The sequence below is a fragment of the Euprymna scolopes genome, chromosome 36, assembly GCF_053919585.1.
Source record: "Euprymna scolopes isolate OS-2025 chromosome 36, ASM5391958v1, whole genome shotgun sequence".
NCBI lineage: Eukaryota > Metazoa > Mollusca > Cephalopoda > Sepiida > Sepiolidae > Euprymna > Euprymna scolopes.
In genome coordinates this window covers 17,216,744-17,238,612 of record NC_136517.1, presented here as the reverse complement: position 1 = coordinate 17,238,612, position 21,869 = coordinate 17,216,744, and the positions used below count along the sequence as shown (strand labels likewise).

At 32.2% G+C, this 21,869-nt stretch overlaps 1 protein-coding gene across 4 annotated transcripts in view; it reads left to right on the top strand.

The window, feature by feature from the left end:
• LOC145260361 (RAC-gamma serine/threonine-protein kinase-like) overlaps nucleotides 1-9,812 on the top strand; it is a 192,887-nt gene extending 183,075 nt beyond the window's left edge. For all 4 annotated transcript variants that reach the window (XM_080118297.1, XM_080118296.1, XM_080118295.1 and 1 more), the window contains 4 exons: nucleotides 2,189-2,317; nucleotides 4,388-4,602; nucleotides 7,688-7,775; nucleotides 8,970-9,812. In XM_080118297.1, coding sequence (XP_079974423.1) covers nucleotides 2,189-2,317; nucleotides 4,388-4,602; nucleotides 7,688-7,775; nucleotides 8,970-9,206 — 669 coding nt within the window. In that variant the 3' untranslated portion in view covers nucleotides 9,207-9,812. The remainder of the gene's footprint in view (nucleotides 1-2,188; nucleotides 2,318-4,387; nucleotides 4,603-7,687; nucleotides 7,776-8,969) is intronic.
• Nucleotides 9,813-21,869: the final 12,057 nt, after the last annotated feature.

Here is a 21,869-nt window from a genome sequence, read left to right as displayed (position 1 = left end):
TAGTTATCATTCTTGAATATCTTTAACTTGGTATATATATATATAATATATATATAATTAGTTGGAAAAAGAAATCCAGCAGAGTGCTCAATTATAAGGAAAATCCAAAAATAAGAACATATTTGTATTTTGTGTACAGAAAGTTTTTAGATGAGTATGGGCTAACGAGAGCTTGATATAGGTATCTAAAACGGTCCTAATTATCTGGTTTGAAACCGACGGTACCAATGACTTGTCTCATCTAAAAACATTCTGTAAACAAAAAATATATATATATATATTCTTCAAATCAGTTATTTTGAGAAAATATTTGAACAATAAAGACAAAATGTTATTGAACATAAAACAATTTTCACTTTTCCTTATTTCATATATGGATCAAAGAAGATCAGATCAGTGTTAGTGCCATCAGTTTCAAATCAACAAATGATTGCGCTTTTTCACCTAATTCTCCCTTCTCTGATAAGTTTAATGCTTGTCTTTGTAAAAAGATTTTATGCCACTTCTTTGAAGAGAGAAACTTTGCTTGGTACTTGTGGAGACAAAATTCTTTTTCTATGACCAAACTGAGGATGTACTTGCCAGGACCAATATTTATATTGATGTAAACCTCACTCTATCTTTCAATAGCTAACAAGAATAATACTCATCCCAAGTAATAGATTTGTACCATGTTAATTTCTCCATGCGAAGATAAATATTCAGATACTAGCGGGGGTACCCGGCGTTGCCCGAGTGTTTGTTTCCGGGACGGGGGGGGGGGGGGGGTTAAAAAAATGTTATGGTAGGTAAGCAAGAAGGATCAAACCCGGAGTCATGAGTAAAAGTAGGAAAATAAAGTGTGAAAAAAAAAACAAAAAAAACAAAAAACATCTGCAACGTTAACAGTTTGGCCACCAAGAAAAGTCCATTCCAGTTGTTTAGGTAAAAAAAAAACAAAAAAAAAACGACTACGGTAGGTCGGCGCGAATGTGAAAATATAATGTGAATTGTCCAGCACGCTAACCACTACGCCACAGAGCACTGCAGCTTAGTTTAGTGATTTTAAATAACTTCACATGAAAGAACTACGAAGCCAAACTGGTGTTCTCTTCTCAACTGTTCCTTGTGAACGATCCCCAAACGGTGTTAAGTGGTGGCAGGGGGAGGAGGAATTTATTAGAGAGAAAATATTTTACCACTTCCATTGATCTTAACCGATTTTGGCCGTGACTTCTCAGCAGAAAAAGTATAGAAATCTAAGATTATCGAGGAATTTGAGAAATAATAAGCCTATAACACACCTCAGATATTGTTCTGCCGTTTGTGCATATTATATTTGCATGAAATATCTTGATTTTTAATCCTATTAAGGTCAAAATCCGACGGGAAAAAATGAGTTCATTTTATTTATATAGAAATAATGCAAATAAATCTTCTATATATATATCATGAGGGCACGGTGTTACTTTTTAATTATGAAGAAATTACCATTTCTAATATAAATAATAATATAAAATAAATACAAAATAAGTATATATCAATTATAATCAAGCTACCAGTTTCAGTTGACATGTGATTCACAATTTTTCAAAAATAGCTTCCTCTGTATAATACAATATGATTCAATATGGCCGACAGGAAGTTAGCTGATCCATTTATATTGCCAAGTGAATGTATGTAATACTCGGGACTTGCACAGCCAAAACAAACTTTAAACATAAATTAACTTTGAGTTGATTTAGATATTCAATATATATATATATATATATATATATATATATTAGAATTCTAATAGATATTAAATTGTTTTTAACACTAATACAAATTAAAAGCAAAATAGTTTTGCACGATTGAAATAAGTTCCAACGCTACAAATAATGTTTACCCATTCATTAATTTTTTTATGATCACGTTCATTTGAAATCATATTTTAAAACATGCTGTAAATCATAAATCTATGGCATCACGCTAAATGATTTTAAGGTAATGTTTTAAGCTCTATTTACAAGGAAGTCCAAATAGGTCATTCGGCAGAACCTTTGAAGATTTTAGTTTACATTTCTAGTCATGGCATCTGCTTTGTTTGTTGGGAACTTATTTTTATTGCAATATTCTCCATTTCTAAAAATAGTGAAGATATTTCAAAACAAGACAATAATATAATAATAATAAGCATATTATAATAGTAAAACACTTATTATTTCAGCTGGAAAATCTCTTGTTGGATAAGGATGGTCATATAAAAATAGCTGATTTTGGTTTGTGTAAAGAAGAAATGTGTTTCGGTGCCAGCACTAAAACATTTTGTGGTACACCAGAGTATTTGGCTCCGGAAGTAAGTTGCTTTTTGTTTTCTTATTTTACATCAAAATGTCAGATAAATTTTAAAAGAATATTAGCGTAATAGATAATAGCAAGATAATAAATCTATTCTATCTAATTTACATATGTGTTTACGGTGCATATGAACACAATGTAAATTGGTTGAAAATAATCTCTTTCTCTCAATGCTCAACTGAACACATTCGAATTAAGGAGTTCATTCTTGGTTGAAAACAGACTAGCCATCAGAACTATATTAATATTATAGATGCTAATAAAATGTACTAACCATTATAAATTTTTGAACACCACTGCTAGGTGTAGAGGTGAGTAATGTGTGCTGTATTAAGTTTTAGTTTTAATGTATACTATGTAAATCAGCTGAAAAGAGAGCCACTCTTTCTTAACAGTTTTAGTTTTAATGAAAGGCGGGAAAGTGGGGCTAGAAGTCCTTCATGAAAATTTTTGACTGATTTTTGTGAAATACAATATGTATTAGACATCGATTAACGTCCCCCAAATTTCAGTTTATTTGGAGTAAGATTTTTTAGGGTGCATAGTATGGAAAAAAAACTCCTATTTGAAAATTCAATTATTGCAGATTTACATCCAATGAACATATCTTGGTTCAAACAAATTTATTGATCGAAATAAGCACCATCAGAATCAACACACTTTTGCCAACGCAAAACAAGTCTATTTATGCCAGTAATGTAAAATTTGTGTTCTGTTGCTGATGAAATCATTGAAGGCATTTTTGATATCGCTTACGTTTGTGAAACATTTCTCATGCGGAATGTTGTCGAGATGCTTGAAAAAGTGGTAGTCAGTAGGTGAGAGGTCTGGAGAGTATGAAGGATGAGGCAATTTCATAGCCTAATTCATTCAACTTCTGCAGGATCGGTTTAGCAACGTGCGGTTAGGCATTGTCATGGAGAAGAATTGGGCCTTTTCTGTTGACTAATACTGAGTGTTGTTGTCAAAGTTTCTGATGCATTTCATTCATTTATTGACAGTACTTCTCTGCTTTAATGGTTTCACTTGCATTAAAAAAAAAAACTAATGGATGAGACCAGTCGCAGACCACCAAACAGTCAGCATGACCTTGCTTTGGTGTAACTCTGGCTTCGGCAAGTATCGTAGAGCTTTGTTGGTGTCTAATCACTGAGCTGAGCATCATCAGTTGTCATAAAGAACCTACTTTTCATTGCAAATCACAACCCAGTTGAGAAAACAAGGCGTTCTTGTTGCATAAAAGAGAAAATGACACTTTGTAACAACATTTCTTTTGGTTGTCGTTCAATTCAGGAGGCACCCATTTATCAAGTTTTTTTTTTGTCTTTCCAATCTCTCTCAAGTGGTTGGAAATCATTGTATACATTACATCGAATTCAGAAGTAAGTTCTCAAACAGTTGTGCATGGATTGACTTTAACTAAGTCTCTTAACTGATCATCGTCAACATTCGATGGCCGACCACTGTATTCCTCATCTTCATGACCTACATCGCCACCACATAATTTCTTAAACCATCATTGTGCTGTGCGTTCAGTAGTGGTTCCTGGGCCAAACGCTTTGCTGATATTGCAAGCTGTTTGAGCAGCTTTTCGACCTAGCTTGAATTGAAATAAGAAAATTGTGTGAATTTGCTTTTTTTTCCATCTTGTAATCAGCATTCTGAAAGGAAGACTTAATTGTAATTTAAAAGATTAAATACAGTGAAAAATGTTCTTTGAAATGATGTATAAATTAAAGGTATTATAATGAAAACTTGTTGTAAAATGCATCATTTGAAATCAAAATTAAAAATTCTTCTGGAACTAATAAAACCTTTTAAGCATAAATCTTAAATTGGGAACATTTTCTAGAATCCTGATCTAACTTTGAATAAGCATTCTCGGTATTAGATGTTGGTGAAAATTGAAAAAGGATTATCAAAACATCACACAAAATATGTAAATGCATTTCAAATTCATTTAAATATTTCATCAAAAATGTCTTTATTGTTTGTTTGATGTTCTTTCTTGTTGTTTGAAAATATTTGCAGGTTTCTTTTGTAACTCACTTCTTTCTGTCAATTTTAGGTCCTTGAAGACAACGACTATGGTCGTGCTGTCGACTGGTGGGGCACTGGTGTCGTCATGTATGAAATGATGTGTGGACGACTCCCTTTCTACAACCGTGATCATGACAAACTATTTGAATTAATCATCTTGCAGCCAATCAGGTTCCCACGCACTCTCTCGGAGGAGGCAAAAGCATTACTCGATGGTCTTTTGATTAAAGACCCGGCGAAAAGGTAAAACAGAAATTCTTCATCTTTTAATTTAGCATTATTCTGCTTGACCCCAATTACTCTGCGTGGTCCTGTCATGATATGTGGTCAATTTGACCCTTTTTTTTTTTCTTTTTTTTTGCAAAGGTGTCCCCACTTATCCAGGCCTGAGGCCACTCGAGGATAACGGTTAATAAGTGTGCAGTGGTAAATGGGACAATGTCGTAATTGTTAGTGGAAATTTGGTAAATTTGATTACTTAAGGGGAACAGCTCATCAAGAACTTATTTACATTGGACTTGAAGACAAACCCATTTTTTTTCCTTTTTTTTTATTTCTTTTTATCAATACTATTTCATCTTCAGCTTTTGGGCTAGAATCAAAGTGTAGTATCTTTTCTGTTCTTGATCAGTATAGGAGAAATCCTTCTAGACTGAGGCAATTTTTATTATTATCTCAATTTAATGCCTGTTTCTGAGAGCTGGATTTTCCTCACATTAAAAATATTGTGTCGAGACAAGTAAATAGAAACATGAACAGATAAAAAAAATGAATAAATAAAAACTAAATAAAAAAAAAAAAAAATTTAATTCGGAATAAATCAGATGATGACATCTCAAAATTCCTTTTCCCAACCTTTTCGACATTTTTTTTTATTTTCTAACTCTATCACCTACTGAAATTCTTCTCCTCCAACCGTCCTTGGTATGATGCAAAACTGCATCCACTGCTGAGATATAAACTTTGGAGATCTGTGAACTGTGAAGTCGTTGTTAGTATAACCTGCCAGAACTTAATTTATAGTTTTAACAGAAACCAATCACATTTAAAACATATGGTTTTAGCATAAGATGACCCCATGACATTTGAAATGAGATGACCCCATGACATTTGACTTGCCGTAAAATCCAACGAACAACCTTCCATTCTGATCAGTTGGTGTCGCACATTCTATTCCGCCTTGCGTCACCTTTGGTAAGGGGCATGAAAAAAATTTTACATCATGAATCAGCCCAAACCTTGTGGGTTAAATTGTGTAAGCATGACTTGAAGAGGAATGAGTGCCCTCGACTGAAGACATGCTTCCTTTATGCAGTGACCATCTCATTTCTGGAAAGGTTTATGAAACTGCTTACATGAATATTCACGGGGCTGCCCAGGCACTTTTTACAGGTCAGAGTGCTCCTCCTCGGGAACGCTGATTCTTTAATCTCATTTTTCGACCCTTGTGTCACAATTTAAACTGTTATTATCAACCCCCTCACCTATCCCCCGCAGTGTAGGGAAGAAAAAAAATGATGAAATAAGTTGATCATCAGAACAAAGGTGTGCTTAGTAGAAAAGACAATGAAGAGGAAGTTGTTCACCAAGGCACACAAAAGTAAGCTGAAATAGGATTGTTAATCAAGGTGTGCCAGTGATGGGGACAAAGGACTAGACAATAGAGATCAGTATATAGTTATAGTTTTAGGACAGGCAATGAGTTTGGAACAATTAGGGACAGCCTTGGGTTTGCAACAGTTGAGAACAGTTTTTACAGTTAGGCATACTTGAACACAGGTTCTGGCTCAGAGTAGATTGCAATGAACTCACATCGACTGATGAACAGCCGTAGTGCTTAGAGGGTTGTTTCCCCGTAATGACATCACACACATTCAGGGTCTAACCAATATATGAGATGCCTCCAATAAGTTTCCAGATGTTTTTCTATGGACACTTTTATTGATAGTACACACATGAAAGTCCAATCTCCTTTGAAGTTCTCTCCTTCAGCTGCAATGCACTTGGTGTACTGTTTCAATAACTTCTGGAAGGCTCTATGGAAGTCCTCTTATGTGAGCGTGTCAATGACCTTCGTCACAGCCTTTTTCGTCTCCTCAGTTGTCTCATAACAACAACCTCTAAGGTTTTTGTTTGAGCTTAGGGAATAACTCACAGGGAGCAAGGTCTGGACTATCTTGCTCAAATAGTCTGTGACAAGGATGGAGTTGTGAACTGGTGCATTCACACAAATCTTCCGCATCTCCAGTTCCTTGCGAATAATTGTGTGTACAGTGCCCACGCTAAATCAAACTACACTTATTGTCTCTATAGACACACAGCAGTCCTTATCGATGAAATTCTTTATTTGGCCAATCAACTCTGGTGTTCTGACTTCCTTGCTCCTCTTACACCTCTCATCATCCCTTACAGATTTCTTGCCTTCTTTGAATCTTTTATGCTACTCAAAAACTGATGCTCGATTCATGCAAGATGGTCCAAAAGCAACCTAAAGCATTCCATACGCTTCTGTGGCATTTTTTCCAAGTTTAAAACACAATTTTATTGCATATCGTTCTTCTAAAGTATCCCCACGTCCAGATTGAATTTTTGAAATTCATCAGCTGTAACAATCAGGCTTTAGTAGGAAGCATTCCAATTCCTACTGTAACTGTTCATTTACACCTGAAATCAAAAATTGGTCAGTCATCTCATAAGATGTATAGCAATAACATACTGAATTTTCAAGAGTCTACGACAATTTTAAATACCTGTTTTTAAAAAAAAAAAAGGAAAAAAAAAAGACAGTTTGGAAACTTATTTAAGGTATTTTGTATATTGGAAATATTTTTTGTGTTGGAGTTTTGTTTTCTCTTGAATTGTTTTTTTTTTTTATATGTGCGAACCATTGCATGCCTCCTCGGTAGCGGGCAATGTGAGAGATGACGACCTGGCTAGAAGAGAGGATTAAAGAGAAGACCACTAAAACAACATTGGAGTTGGCGTTTGTTGTTGAGCGAGGGCCAGCATGTGGTCCTACACTACAAGCTGTTATAAACTCGACCCATAGTAACAAGTTCATTAACAACAGGTTAAGATAAGGAATTTATAAAACTTATCCCATGCAGTCTGTACATGCGAGATCAAATTTTATTAGTACAGATCATTTTGCTGCAATGGCAAAGTGAGTCCACAACTGCCAATAAAAAAAAAATGAAAAAAATGAACAAAAGTGAAAATGACGCCATGTTTTTTGGGGGGTGGGGGGGTGGGGGTAATTGTTGCTTACATTGACTTGAAAATAAAAATTACTTTATTAATTCCTTGTCTTTATTTATTTTTATTTTAGGTTAGGAGGCAGTGAAGAAGACGTCAAAGAAATTATGGCACACAAGTTCTTTGCACCCGTCAACTGGCAGGAGTTGTACGACAAAAAAGTAAGGAAACAAAACTAAACCAGTTTCTATGGTTAAAATTTTATGACAATTGGTAAAAAAGAACCTATATTTTCAAACCAATAAAATATGCCTAAATTTTCCTATATAGTGTCCTGGCAAGCTAGCTTTAGTTTTGTTGCTTTAGGATAAATTTTACTTAGGGTTTTTTTGGTTTGGTTATCTCCTGTGGCCTTGCCAGAACTCATTAAGAATTGATTATATAATGTTAAATTAAATGTTTTTTTTAATTCTTAATGCTGCAATATTTTAAGTTATAAATTATATTTTTAACTAGAATGTCTTGTCCTTTTCTTTTCCATATTTAAGTTTAACCATATTACTTTTGATGCTCTCATTTTTCTATTGTAATTCATGATTTTTCCAGGCTTTCAATAAATTCACTTGTTCTTTGTTTAATTTCAGTCTTATTTTTTTTGCCCCCCATAAACAGAACATACACGTACGTAAAACAATGTACGGCACTCATCTGCTTTCATTCTCTCTGTTTCACTTGTTACTTCTCTTTTTACGAGAGCAGTGAATTAGTAGCAACACTAGTCGCTGAAGCAACGTGGTTGGTATGGAAACCAAACATAAAAACGTTGCTCACCTCCTTACAAATTTTTACGATTTTGAACACCAGTAAATTCATAACTTTTGTTTTACTGGACAAAAATTTTTTAAAAAATTTTTCATAAAATAGCTGAGAAAGTGATCTGTAAACTGTAATAATTGTTTGAAATTTGGTCGAAAAATGAGTGAGTGGTGCTGCTTTAAAGCAGTTCTAAATGACTAAAACTGCCACTTAACCATATATTCAAACACGTTAGTGTTTGAATGATATATATATATATATATATATATAAGATAGGACAGTAAAATTACGAATAAATAACACCAGACAGTAATTTATAATGTAGTGTTTAAAAAAATGATTAGACAAATTTGGTATTCAAAGGATTGTGTTTGTATTGCTCATCTGTACTATATGTATAGTATTTAAAAATATTATGTTGTATTATTGAGGAAAATAACAGTAACCTGTTTGGGTGGTAGTTTGAGTTAATCGACAATGGAAAAAGCAGTCGATTGATTTGAGGCTAAACAAAACCAGTTGCAACATCATGAATATAAAGAAAGATGAAGAAACACATTTATATGTAAGAAAACTAAATTAAAATTCTTTCTTTGCAGGTAACTCCTCCTTGGCGACCCGATGTGAAATCTGCCGATGACACAAAGTATATTCCAGAAGAATTTGCTCGGGAGCCTGTCGCACTCACACCTCCTCAGACAGTCACCCCGCCACTTGAATCTATAGAAGAAGATGCATTTGAACTACCCTACTTTGCTCAGTTCTCTTATCATGGCAGTAGAAGCAGCTTGGGAAGCTACCTCAGTGCGTCTGCAGCCACAACGGAGTTATTTTAAAACGACTCCTTGTTGTGTAATAATGATATTGATGATAATGATGATCCATGTTCGTTTGAGAGTGAAAGATTTCCAGTTGGATATCCATACCATTCCTAGTCAGCCTGGTGGATAAGTGAAAATAGAGCTTGGTTGCTTCTTCTACATTATAATAAATAATAATAATAATAATAATAATTAATAATAATAATATAGTCTTGACATTTAACATCAGAAATGTCTTGTTTTCTATATCGAGGAAACAACAACAACAACAACAACAAAAACTGAATAAATCTATTTCAGGAAACGTATAGTCCTAGGATTTTTTCTAACAACTGCTGAATTAAAAAAAAAAAAAATTTTTTTTAATTAGGAAATTATTTGACTTTCTCCTCCACCAATGCTAACTCTTCCCCTGCCACATTTATGAGTATACGAAATAAAAAAAAAAAAAAAAGTCTTGGCATTCCAGTCAGGTCTTTTTTTTTTTAATTATTTTAGGTCCCCCCCCACACACACACATCTTTCCCTTGCAAATTACTGCAGTTCTTCTCCCACCCTAAATGAGGAGGAAGAATCCTCCTTCCACACTTTATGAAGCAAAAAAAAAAACAAAAAAACTTTTCAGACTATAGTCAAGTCTATTTTTTGTTCTCTAAAATCATCTTTTTTCCCCCCTTCCAACTCCCACAGGAAACCCCTGACCCTCTCAATTTCTTTTTTTTTTTTCTTTTTTGGAATCCATATCCAACCGATGACCCACCCACTACATGTATACATACACACCCACTACACACACATATATACACACACGTACATATACGCACATACATCTACATATACTTATACATACATAAATACACACTCACACATGTACATACACGTATGCAAGTAGATATATATGCACATAAACAGACACATGCATTTAAACATATGCATATATATATATATATATATACATATATATACACACACAACATACACACACAGATGTTTTGATATGTGTTTCAGGCTTTTTTTTTTATTTGTTTGTTTTGTTTTGAACAATTTTTTCTCCAAACTCTCAATGGGATTCATTGGCTCTCTTATTTTTTTTTCTTCTTCGCACACATATATATATATATATTTATATATATGTATATATGTGAATATGTGTGTATATGTATGTGTGTGAGTGTGTAGTGGGTGTGTATGTATGTAGTGGGTGAGCGGTTGGGTATGGGTTCCACATAGAGAGTGGGTCTCCTGTGAGAGTTTGAGGGAGAATATATTTACACACACACATGTATACATACAGCTGTATAAACATATATACACATACACACACACATATGTACAGCTGTACAAACATATACACAAATGTCTTGAGATTCCTTTCAAGTGTTTTTTTTTTTTCATTTTTTTTAAATAATTTTAATCACCTTTCTCCCAAAATGAACTCTTTCCTTGCTTCTCAGTCTTTTTTCTTTCTTTTAAATTCCCTCCCAATCCTCAAAAGAAATAATAAATTCAGTTCTCATCCTCCTTTTTTTTTTTTTTTTTTTTTTTTTTGTCAGAAAAAATTTTTTACTTTCCACATAGATTAATTATAATATCCCACCCATCCCCCAGAGAGGTTGATTTAATTGAAAAAAAAAAAAAAATTAATCTTGAATGTAATTATAACGTCAAGACCGCTGACAATTATATTTAAAAAAAAAAAAATAAAAAAATAATAATAGTGGGGAAGCCCATGTAATTAAAAAAACAAAAAACAAAAAAAAAAAACTGTTATTATATTATTTTTTGATTGATTTGATCATTTTAATCAAATTTTATTTGACAGACTAGGATCGAATTGTCTTATGAATAAAAATAAAATTAAAAAAAAATCCCAGATCCAAACGAGTTGAGAATCTTCCTGATCGAAGAGGTTTTAACCCAAGCATGGTCTTATGACTTAACCTTAAGCCCTAACCCTAACCCCCTCCCTCTTTCCCTGAAAATTAACCTTGTTTGAATAACAAAAACTCTTGTGTGATAAATGTTGATGGTATTCTTCATTTTTCCTTTTTCAAAGTTCTTAATGTGGTTCCATATTTGAGTTGTAGCATAACATCTTTTACACTCCAGCCATCCCCCCCCTCCATTCCCCACCTCTGCTTGATTGTAATATTTGGTTTCATGTTTTGTTTTTTATTTTTTTTATTTGTTTTTGTTTTATTAAGTAAAAAAAAAAAAAAATTGTACATTTCCTTTGGAGTATCATCGAACAGATTAAAAGCGAAAACAAAATAGGAATGTTTATTTTTTTATTTTTTAAAAATTTTTTTATTTATTTTTATTTTTTTACTATTATCGCTTCATGGTAAATGTTAATCAGACGCAATGATTATAATCTCAAAGATGAGGAACATTATGTGAGTATTAACATTGACCAATCTAAGAATTTGTTATTGCATTTGAAAACTGGCCGGTTGTATTGAGCAGGGAAGCAGTCCTGTGGTAATAACTTCTGCAGATGAGAAGCTGTTGCATAGAAACTCAGTCTGACACAACATACAGGGAATGACAAAGGAAGGTCTTTTTTTTGGGGGGGGGGGTCATTAGAATGAGTTTATGCTGTAAATGTCTTACAAGAATAATATAAGACTAAATTAAACTAAATATAACCCAGGTTACCAACCTTTACGTCCAACAGCTGTGTTCGAAAATTCATAATGATCAATTAATTAATTTAGTAGTGAATCCTAGACATAGAAATATATAAACACATACCTATCTTATGTATATGTTTATGGGGAAATATGTTTATTCAATTATATTTCACCTTTTATTTATACCAATCCTTTAATTTATGAAGCTCTGTGTAACTACAGAGCATATACGAATAAATGACAAAAGTCTGTATTCCAAATTTTAAGATTCATTTTCTTTTAAAATTGATGGATTTTTTTTTCTTCTGATAAGCTAAAGGTGGAATGAATTAAAAAATTGACATAATAATTACATGATTGGTTCTGTGCTACGAAACAGGTGCTGTCAAGAATTGAGTATTTCAACATACTTAAAGAAATAAACAATAAGATGGTCAACATCTTGAAATTTGGAATATCAACTTTTGTCATTTATTTATATACTAGTGGAGGGGGTGCCCAGGGTTGCCAGTTGTATGAAAAAAATAAAATAAAAAAACGAACTTGGGTGCCATCAGCCAGAAGTGAAACCAAAAGCAAAATTTTGTAAGCAAAAAAAAGAAAGAAATGCCGCTTGCTGGGTGCAAACTTGCATAACTTAAGTTAGTACGCAAACACGTTATCGAGAGGCTCCTAAGAATACAGATGTTATAATGTCGCAAATTTAGCTATTTAAAATAAAAGAACATAATAAAGGTTCGCACATGCGTGGTTTGTAAACTGCATTGAAAGCAAAGTTTTTATCTGATCCTCCTTTAAACAAACGATATTTCTACACAAAATAATTGACGATTTTTCCCAATTTTTCGATATTATGTTTCAAAAAGATCACTCTTTCTAACGATCCCGCATTCATGCATGTACGATGCAGATAACAAAAGTTTTTAGCGAACATACGCACACAGACGACTAAGATTATTTTCTTTCAAGATACCCTGTTAATAAAGATAAATACACTCATTTTTGGAAAGTGTTTTTTTGTTAAAGAAATACTTAGTGTATTTATCCTTATTAATGTTCTATCTTGAAAGAAAAATATTTATAGCTCTAGTATTGCATTATTGAGCACTTTGTTATCCATTCATATGTAATCACTGCCCCAAGTAGTTAAATTACATATAAACATATTGCTATTTTATTTAATCACATAAATTAATATAATACAAAGATATAATTTTATGCATAAATTTTCTGTATTCACTTCAACAGTGCTTGATACATACGTAGAGCTCGGTAGTAAGTTATGAAAATATATATGGCAATTAAGCTACACAGAATATTCCGCGTTTCATTCTCGTAAGAATTCGTCAGGCTTATAAATATATATATATATATATATATATAAATAAATTTGATTATATCGCAAAGGTTTTTGCAAATAACTCAGCAGTGTACAACTAGAGCTCTAAGAACATTTTTAAATGTTTTTCAGTCATGTTCATTACAAGCATGATGTAGAAAACATAAATTTTCTTGAGGAGGCCATCATCAGTGCCATAAAAAAAAAAAATTCATGCGTCAGGCATTCAGTATTCATATATATATATATATATATATATATATTTGTGTTTGGATGATTAATCAGAATTGGGAATCAGAAAGAACATTTGGGAGTATCGAAATCGGAAAAATTTGTGCGTATTTTGCAATGCCAAATATGATGGTGTAATTGTTGTCTTTTTTTATTTTTATTATTTTTTTTTTGTTTAAATCAAAATTTTCCACTGTTGATTGTAATGATAAAATAATGAATATTTATTGATTTAAAACTACCACTAAAACTAAAATCTATAGATCTCCCACAGGTGTATTTCTATGCTTGATAAAATATCTACACAGCATGTGTTTTTATGGTAATCAGGAGTAAATAACAAATCTTTCATTAAATATTTAGAGATTTATAAAGAATCGGAAACCAAAATTTAGTACGGAATCATTTGAAGTTGACCCCGAAAAACGGTTCATATGGTCTTAAAGAGGGGAAAATATCCAAACGTGCAAGGCAAGGCATAAAAATAGTCATAACTTCCTTAATTTTAATTGGATTTAAAAAATTTAAAAAGATTCTTTCTTAGCTTATCAAGCTCTTTCTATATATACCAATATTGAAATTTTTTCATGTGTATTGCTACTTTGACATGCATATCCCCGACAAACACATCTATTAGCAAAATCTCACCCCTTCACTATAGAAATTCTTAGATGCCAGAAAGCCTTCTATTCTTAATAGCTTCTCCCCTTAGAGTCCTAGACTTTTGAATTCCGTTCCTGACTGTACTGACATGCCAAATTTTAAATGTAATGTGAACAGACATCTCGCTCATCTCCTTATATAGTCCCCTGTAGACACAATCCCAAATAGTAACCCCTTACGTTTCAAGTGACAATATGACTTGTTTATGGTTGAAAAAGATTTCTAAAAAAAAAAATAAACATTAACAGACTTTTCTATGTTGAATAATATGCTCAGAAGAATACATGAAAAACAAAATATTATTTAGAGAAATGAAAAAAATACTGAATGAACTTTGGTTGTTTCCAGCTTAAAAAGTTAAGTTTTTATCGGCACTGATGAACGTCTCCAAAGAAATTGAAGTTTTGTACATTTTGAACATTATTTAATTTATATTATGAATATTTGTGATTGAGGTAGGCCGAAACAATTGTATACAAATAATTTTTTTAAAATTAATTTATGAAAATTTGTTCCCTACATTTGCTGAGGTTTATATATATATATAATTAGGTTTGCTGAGGTTTAAATATATAAATAATTTTTTTAAAATTAATTTATGAAAATTTGTTCCCTACATTTGCTGAGGTTTATATATATATATAATTAGGTTTGCTGAGGTTTAAATATATAAATAATTAAATACCTACAAACACTAGTGTTTCATCCTTTCAGGAATCATCAGTGCAGATGCAGAGTGTCACGATTAATGCCAGTCACTAGTGTTTCATCCTTTCGGGATATATATATATATATATATATATATATATATATATGATTATGAATATCTCCAGTATCTAATAATCCTAATCCTTATACACTGAAATTTACTTCATGTATGAAAACCAAAGAGGGGAGATATAACATATGAGAAATTTTTATCATTGACATGTATCTAATATAAATACAAAAAAGAATAATATAAAGAAATTTAAAATAATATAATGGAAGTTTGAAATCAAGTCTCCCCTTGCTGTTATTTCAGATCATTTGAATTCATATTAGCAAGTTTTAGTCTCCCCTCCATTCAGGTCAAAAGTTTTGGAGGGAAAAAATCTCTCTCTATATATATATCCAGTATCCAAAATTTTTTTGTTTGTGTTTTGAGAGAGGTGGTGTTTCATCAGCATTGCTGAGGAGCTATGATTTAACATACTGTGTTTTTTTTTTTAAATCACTGAATCAGGGTTTCATGGTAAACAACTGATCATCCCTCTAAGAACATTGGTACTATTGTTTGTTCATGTAAATAAAACTATTCAGCAATACGAGAGATTAATTAACCTGCTGACAAAATAGTATTCCAACAAAAGAACATTTAAAAAAATAGTTTTAAAGGCTTTAAAGAAACTTCCCAGACTCTATGTGTGTATGTATATATATATATATATATATATATATATATATATTTTTAAAATATGATTAGCCACTGACACGTATTTCGTCGTCTATAACTAGTCAGAGTGGCTGAATCTAACGAGATTTGAAATCGGGACCCCATGGATAGAAGCGTAAATCTCTACCATTAGACTACCTCGCACGACTGTTGGAATGTATCGTGTTGTATGTAGATGTTTTTTGTTTTTGCGATACTTGTTTTGAAATGGTTTGTACGAAAGTATGACGTAGCTTAATGGTAGAGGTTTACGCTTCTGTCCATGGGGTCCCAATTTTGAATCTCACTAAATTCAGTCACTCTGAGTCGTAGATAACGAAATACATGTCAGTGGATAATTATATTTTAAAAATAATATATATGCTGCTCCCCATTTGGGGGTACCAAAATTGGTCAAAGGGAAAGTTATTCCCAACTTGCATTTAGGTAAAAATGTACTTTTGTATAATTCATTTCAAAATAAGTATCGCAAAAACAAATAACATTATATATATAAATTAGCAGTGTATATGCAGGACTGTTGAACCACCTCAATATTAAATTATGCTAAAGTAATCAAATAAAATGTAAAATTGGCCAATTTTATTTTATTTGATTTGATTTGATTACTTTAGAACAATTTAATTGTTTTCACGGCTTTGTAGAGATGCACTACCATTAAAGTGCTGGTTAATTTGCATCGTCTTTTTCTAATGTTTATATATTTTATTTAGGAAGCTCTTCTTTATATTGAACACTTTTGAAAAAATATTGATTTTAAGTTCATTTTATCTATATATTTGAACATACATATATTAGTAAGTTTTGGAAGTATGTATGACAATTAAGCTACAGATTTTTACATGTTTCATCATTTTTTTTTATGTGTTATCTTTGAGTAAAATTTTTTTTTATATACATACGCTTGCTATTTCACTCTTGCAGTTTAATAAATTTTGGGGTTCTTTTAAGTTTAGGATAGCTAATTTCTCATTCAGACATAATCTACATGAATCATCAAAGTTTCTACATGTTCTGGCTTGCTGTACTATTTTCCACTAAATTTTACACTAGAATAAGAACACATGAAAAAAACATAATTAACAACAATAACAAATAGTTATATTAAATTAATAAAAAAAAAGAAATCTACTCGTATAAAATAAAATGAAAGTGAAAAACAGATCAAAACTAGGTCATTTCCTAACATAAAGAAAAGAGAAACCCATCCCTGCCAAAATCGAACAAAGAATGATGTAGTTTAAAGGTCAAGTGAATCTCTGGTAAATGCGTTCCCACGGTATGGTTATTCTAGCTGATTGTAAGTGGGGTATGTCAATAACAAAGAACTTGATTGGCTAACTAGCAAACCTGCTCCCACAGTGTATACATTGATTCCATGCAAAAGCCTTATGAATCCTTACGAGGATGAAATGTGGAAAAGTTTGTGTAGTTTAATTGCCATTAATAAAAAAAATAATAAATTCGGACAATGAGTAGATAAGAGAAAACAAACCAGAAATCAAAAGACAAACAAAAAAAGAAAAATACAAACATTGGGTTGTAAGTCATGATTTCTAAATAAAATCGTTCAATCTGTGAATATTGTCTCAAACCCATCATCAACTAGAATAATTATAGAATAAACTTTTTAGAAAAATCTACTAGAATGATTGGGGGAAAAATGGCAGATATAATCTGTATTGGATTGGAAATCAAAACAAGAGATGTATTGATATTTTGGTGCTTGTTCAGAATTCAAACTAATTAAAAAAAAAATACAGAAAAATTTTTATGGTTTTGTCATCAAATGAAAATGTTATATCCCAAAAATCACATAAATTAAGTAACTTTTTTTTTTTTTTTTTTTTTTTTTTAAAGAAAATCAAATTTTATTTGTAAGCAAGGATTTGAGTTTTTATCTGCCATGTTGTTTTAAATAAAGACAACTCAATTCAAACTATCAAAATCAGCAATGTTTACTATTAAATCGTTAAAAAAAAAGGATTTTCAGTATATAAAAAATCTACTTGATCAATTTGCGATTTTTGGAATATATTTGTTTTGCGATCAGTACATACATCATAAAGATTTTTCTGTATTTTTTTTTTTTTTTTGATTAGGTTGTATTCTGGACAACAACTGATATTTTTATTATGGAGGAATGGATAAAGTGATTAAAGTTAATTGTGTAAGTGATTAAATCGTATTGATGAAGTTGATGTTGAACAAGAAAATTTTCACATTCATATTATTTGTTTATGACTACAATATGACTTGAGTGGAGAAAGTTGAGTTTTATGACAAACTAACCGTCTGCCGTCGTAAGATATGCTTAAATCTGATATTTTAATTCATGCAGATTATGTATTTATTATTAAAGAGACAATTCTCTACTGATTATATTGAATCTAATCTTATAGCAGCAATATAAAAAAAAAAAAAAAAATCTTGGTACTTGTAGAGTTTTGTCAAGACATTAAAAAAAATGAAAATATCGAAAAAGTTTAAATTGTACGTATCTGTTATGGAATGAAGTTCTCCAAAAAAAAATTTCACTTAATTTCATCAAGTAGTTTTTTTTTTTTACCGCGAAAAAACAATTTGTTATGATACCGAGCAAAAGGTTTGATTTTTAGGAAGAAAAGCTAGAATTAAAGATGGGGAGGGAGTATCGGCGCTTTACATGGAGTTATCTCCCCGTGGCGTGTTCAGCAAATTTCACAATGTCTGACTTCAACGCGCTCTCGTAAGAACGTGTTTTTCCACTGTAAAAAAAAACTACTCTATCAAATTAAGTGAAATTTTTTTCAGAGATCTTCAGTCCAAAACAGATACGTACAATATAACCATTTTTCGATATTTTCGTTTTTTAATGCCTTGACTAAATTGTACAAGTACCTAACGTTCTAATTAATTGATCATCCATTTCAAAACCACTCAACGTTTTTAGGTTAAATTTCACGAATTTCGCCTTTTTTTAAGCAGTTTAGCCTTTTTTTTTTTTCGCTTGAAATTTTCCCTTTTCCGATTATTGTATATACCCATTTATGGTTATCATCCAGTTAAAATTGAATGTGCACATAAAAACAAACATGGCGACATGTAAAGAATACGGTATACACATCTGAATACCCCTAAAAACAACTTTTTAAATGTAAGTCTTTAGTTGGTACTCTAGTACACATTAACCATTAATTATTGCTCTTAGATTGATAAATGAAAACTTTTTATATAAAATGGGTATGCCTGTTTTTGTCGAGTGGTTCCAATGTGGGAGATTGATTTATTGTATTAGAAACTTTTTCTGTTAATTTAAAAATTGTAAATGTCGGGTGTCAAAACTTGAAGATTGCGTATTAAATAAAAGCAAGTTCGAAAAAAAAAAAACCTTTATAAATGTCGGATAGCATTTACAAAGGTTTTAAATATTTAAAAAATATTTGAAACAGATAACATTTAGAAAAAGTTTTAAATATTTCTTTTTTAATTAAAAAAGATTTTTTTTTTTTTTTTAAATCTGGTAGATTAAGTGACAATTCGATAATAACCTGCAAAAAAAAAAAAAAAAAAAAAAGACTAAAATAAGATATAGCGGGTTGGTTACCGCTCGTATATGTGAATCCTGGAATCATGAAAAGCTAGAAGTTGCAGAAACAATTATTTGGTTCAGCTGAAAGAATCGAGAAAGAAATAATATGGGGTTGGAAACTAAAATGAACAAAGGTAGGGCTGGAAAGTCCTCAAGTGTTGTTGCAAAAATGTTGAACGCTGCAAGTGAAACAGACTGTGTGATCATCATCATATCGTATGAATTCAAACATTTTATTATTGGCATTGGTTTCCCTGATATTTTTTTAGGAAGACATCGGGTATCTAAGTGAGAGACCATGTGAAGGTTGCTTACATTCTAAGAATAGGTGATTTTTGTAGAACGAACTGGATTCGACTAATTAAAAGTAGTCATTTACTGCCTTGTTTGGTGTGAATAATTAAAAAAAAAACAGGTAAGTTAGGTATGTGGTGAAATAAACAACTGATTAGAAAAATGTCAGTGTTTTGTTGTGCTTTGTAATTGATTAACGAAGACATCTCATGGATGGAAAGCTCAGAAACATGAAATAAAAGCATGTGAGAAAACTTGGCAACGTCACCCCAAAGAAGACATATTGCCACTTGAATATAAGGCGTTACTATTTCGGACCATGTCTACAGGCACTGTGTAGGAAGTTGTTTGCATTACATATTCAAATTTTAGTACAGTTGGGGAAGCAGGAAACAGGGAGGTAGTTCCAGAGTCTAGCAATCCAAGGGGAAAAAAGAGTAGAAAACTTTCCAACATCCAGGGAGTGTTAGAGTTTTGTTGCTTGTCAGGTTAATTGAGGGTATTTTTGTAAAACAGACACAAGGATGCAGTATTGGGGGCGATGCGATAAGGGTTGGAGTTTGGTTTACAATGCAGGGCCTATTAGAATGTAGACTCCTTTCTGAACTCTTGTTTAAGAGGAAGAGACTAGTGGTAGATGCACTAGCCCAGATGTGGCAACAAGACTCCATCCATGGGTGAATGGAGAGGTACAGGATACTATTAGGTGTGAGTAATTTTCTAGCACAGTAGAGGGAACCTAACATAAAAATAAAATGAGAAAATTTCCTTTTGTGTTTCATCTAAGGCTTCAATGATACTCTTATATGCGAGTGAACGATATTACAAGAAATACGAGGAAAATCCTCCAATGGAAAAGCAAGTGCTTTCCTCTTTCGTATTAATGACATTGTGACAATGGGGGTGGGGAGCGCAGTTGTACAAAAAAATAAAAACCGGGACTTAGATGGCATCAGTCAGAAGCGAAACTGAAAGCAAAATTTTGTAAAAAAAAAAAAAAAAAAAAAAAAAAAAAAAAATTCATGCGCCTTATTGACGGGCCCAAAAGGACACAGATCTTATAATTTTGCAAATTTAGCTATTTAAAACAGAAGAACATAACGACTGCATGCACAGTTTGCAAACCACGTTGAAAGCAAGGTTTTTATCTGATCCTCCTTCAAACAAAAGGACATTTCTACACAAAATAATTGATATTTTTCAATATTTTATCCCAGAGATTGTTCTTTCTAATAGACAATACTGTGTTTGTGTAGATGAAAGTTTTTAGTGAATATATAAACACACACACACACACACACACACGCATAAATGTTCGAAATATATTTGATAACATTGTGACACTGTGCGATTGACAGCAAACGCTGATCATAATGCGGTTTCCACGGCCTTCACTTTTATCATATCTTCTGACCGTGCCATCATATCGCACGTTGGCAGATGCCGAAGAGTCCCGCAGAGGTTCACAAGTATAAAAAAAAAAAAATAAAAGGTCCACATCTACATAATCTGTTCAAACCTCTTTGCCGGTTGAAGTCAATTCATCTAGATTTATCATTTTCTCAAAGGTCACAAACCCAAGACTGTCTCTAACTGTTGAAAAACTGATTGCCACTCCTACAACTTCCTGTAAATAAACTCTAAATATATTGATATCTATTGTTCGGTGTTTTATCCCAGTCATTGCCACACCTTGATTAACAATTTTATTTCGCTTCTTTTGTGTGCCTTGCTGAATAACATCCTATTCCTTTGTTCTGCTGATAAACTTTCTTTTATTTTTTATAACTTGTAAACTTCTCTTCTGGCCATGTCATCGTCTCTGCTTGCTTAGGGATTCACAGTGGCTCACAAGTATAAAAAAATAAAGCAACTTAAAACACAAACTTAACAGAAATAAGATTCCAACGCATTCATATACAAGGTGGAAAATAAAATTGTCGCCCTAGAAAAGGCGATATGATTCCATTTCCGTTCGATGAAAACCGGTTTTCTTTCCTTATTGCACACCATCTACTAGTTTAGTCAGTTGTGTACAAAGCCCAAGAGCAGTAGGAACCTTCTATTATGGCTGAAGGTGACATAATGTTCAACAACACCGAAGCCAGCTTGATCACCGCCATCCGCCGAGTATTTGCTGAGCTCCCATCGTTGTTTATGGAAAAGGCAAGCTTCCAGTTATGGACCCGTATTGAGGCGGTGATTGAGGCTGAAGGCGGCTACATTGAATAGATGTCAGCTTTACTACATGATCATGTTACCTGAATTGATTTTTTTCAATAAAAGTTTTAAATAAAGTTGTTTTTTTTTTTTTTTTTGTTTTTTTTTTAGGGTGATAATTTTATCATTCTACCCTGTATATCATTTGGGTTCTGCGTGCATGTGTGACACCAGCACAGAAAACGACCCTCTAAGCACTAAGATCAACACGTACATCTCGTGCCGAAGCCGTGTTCGTCAGTTGATGTTAGCTCATCTCAATTTGCTCTAATCCATGACCTACCTTCTACTG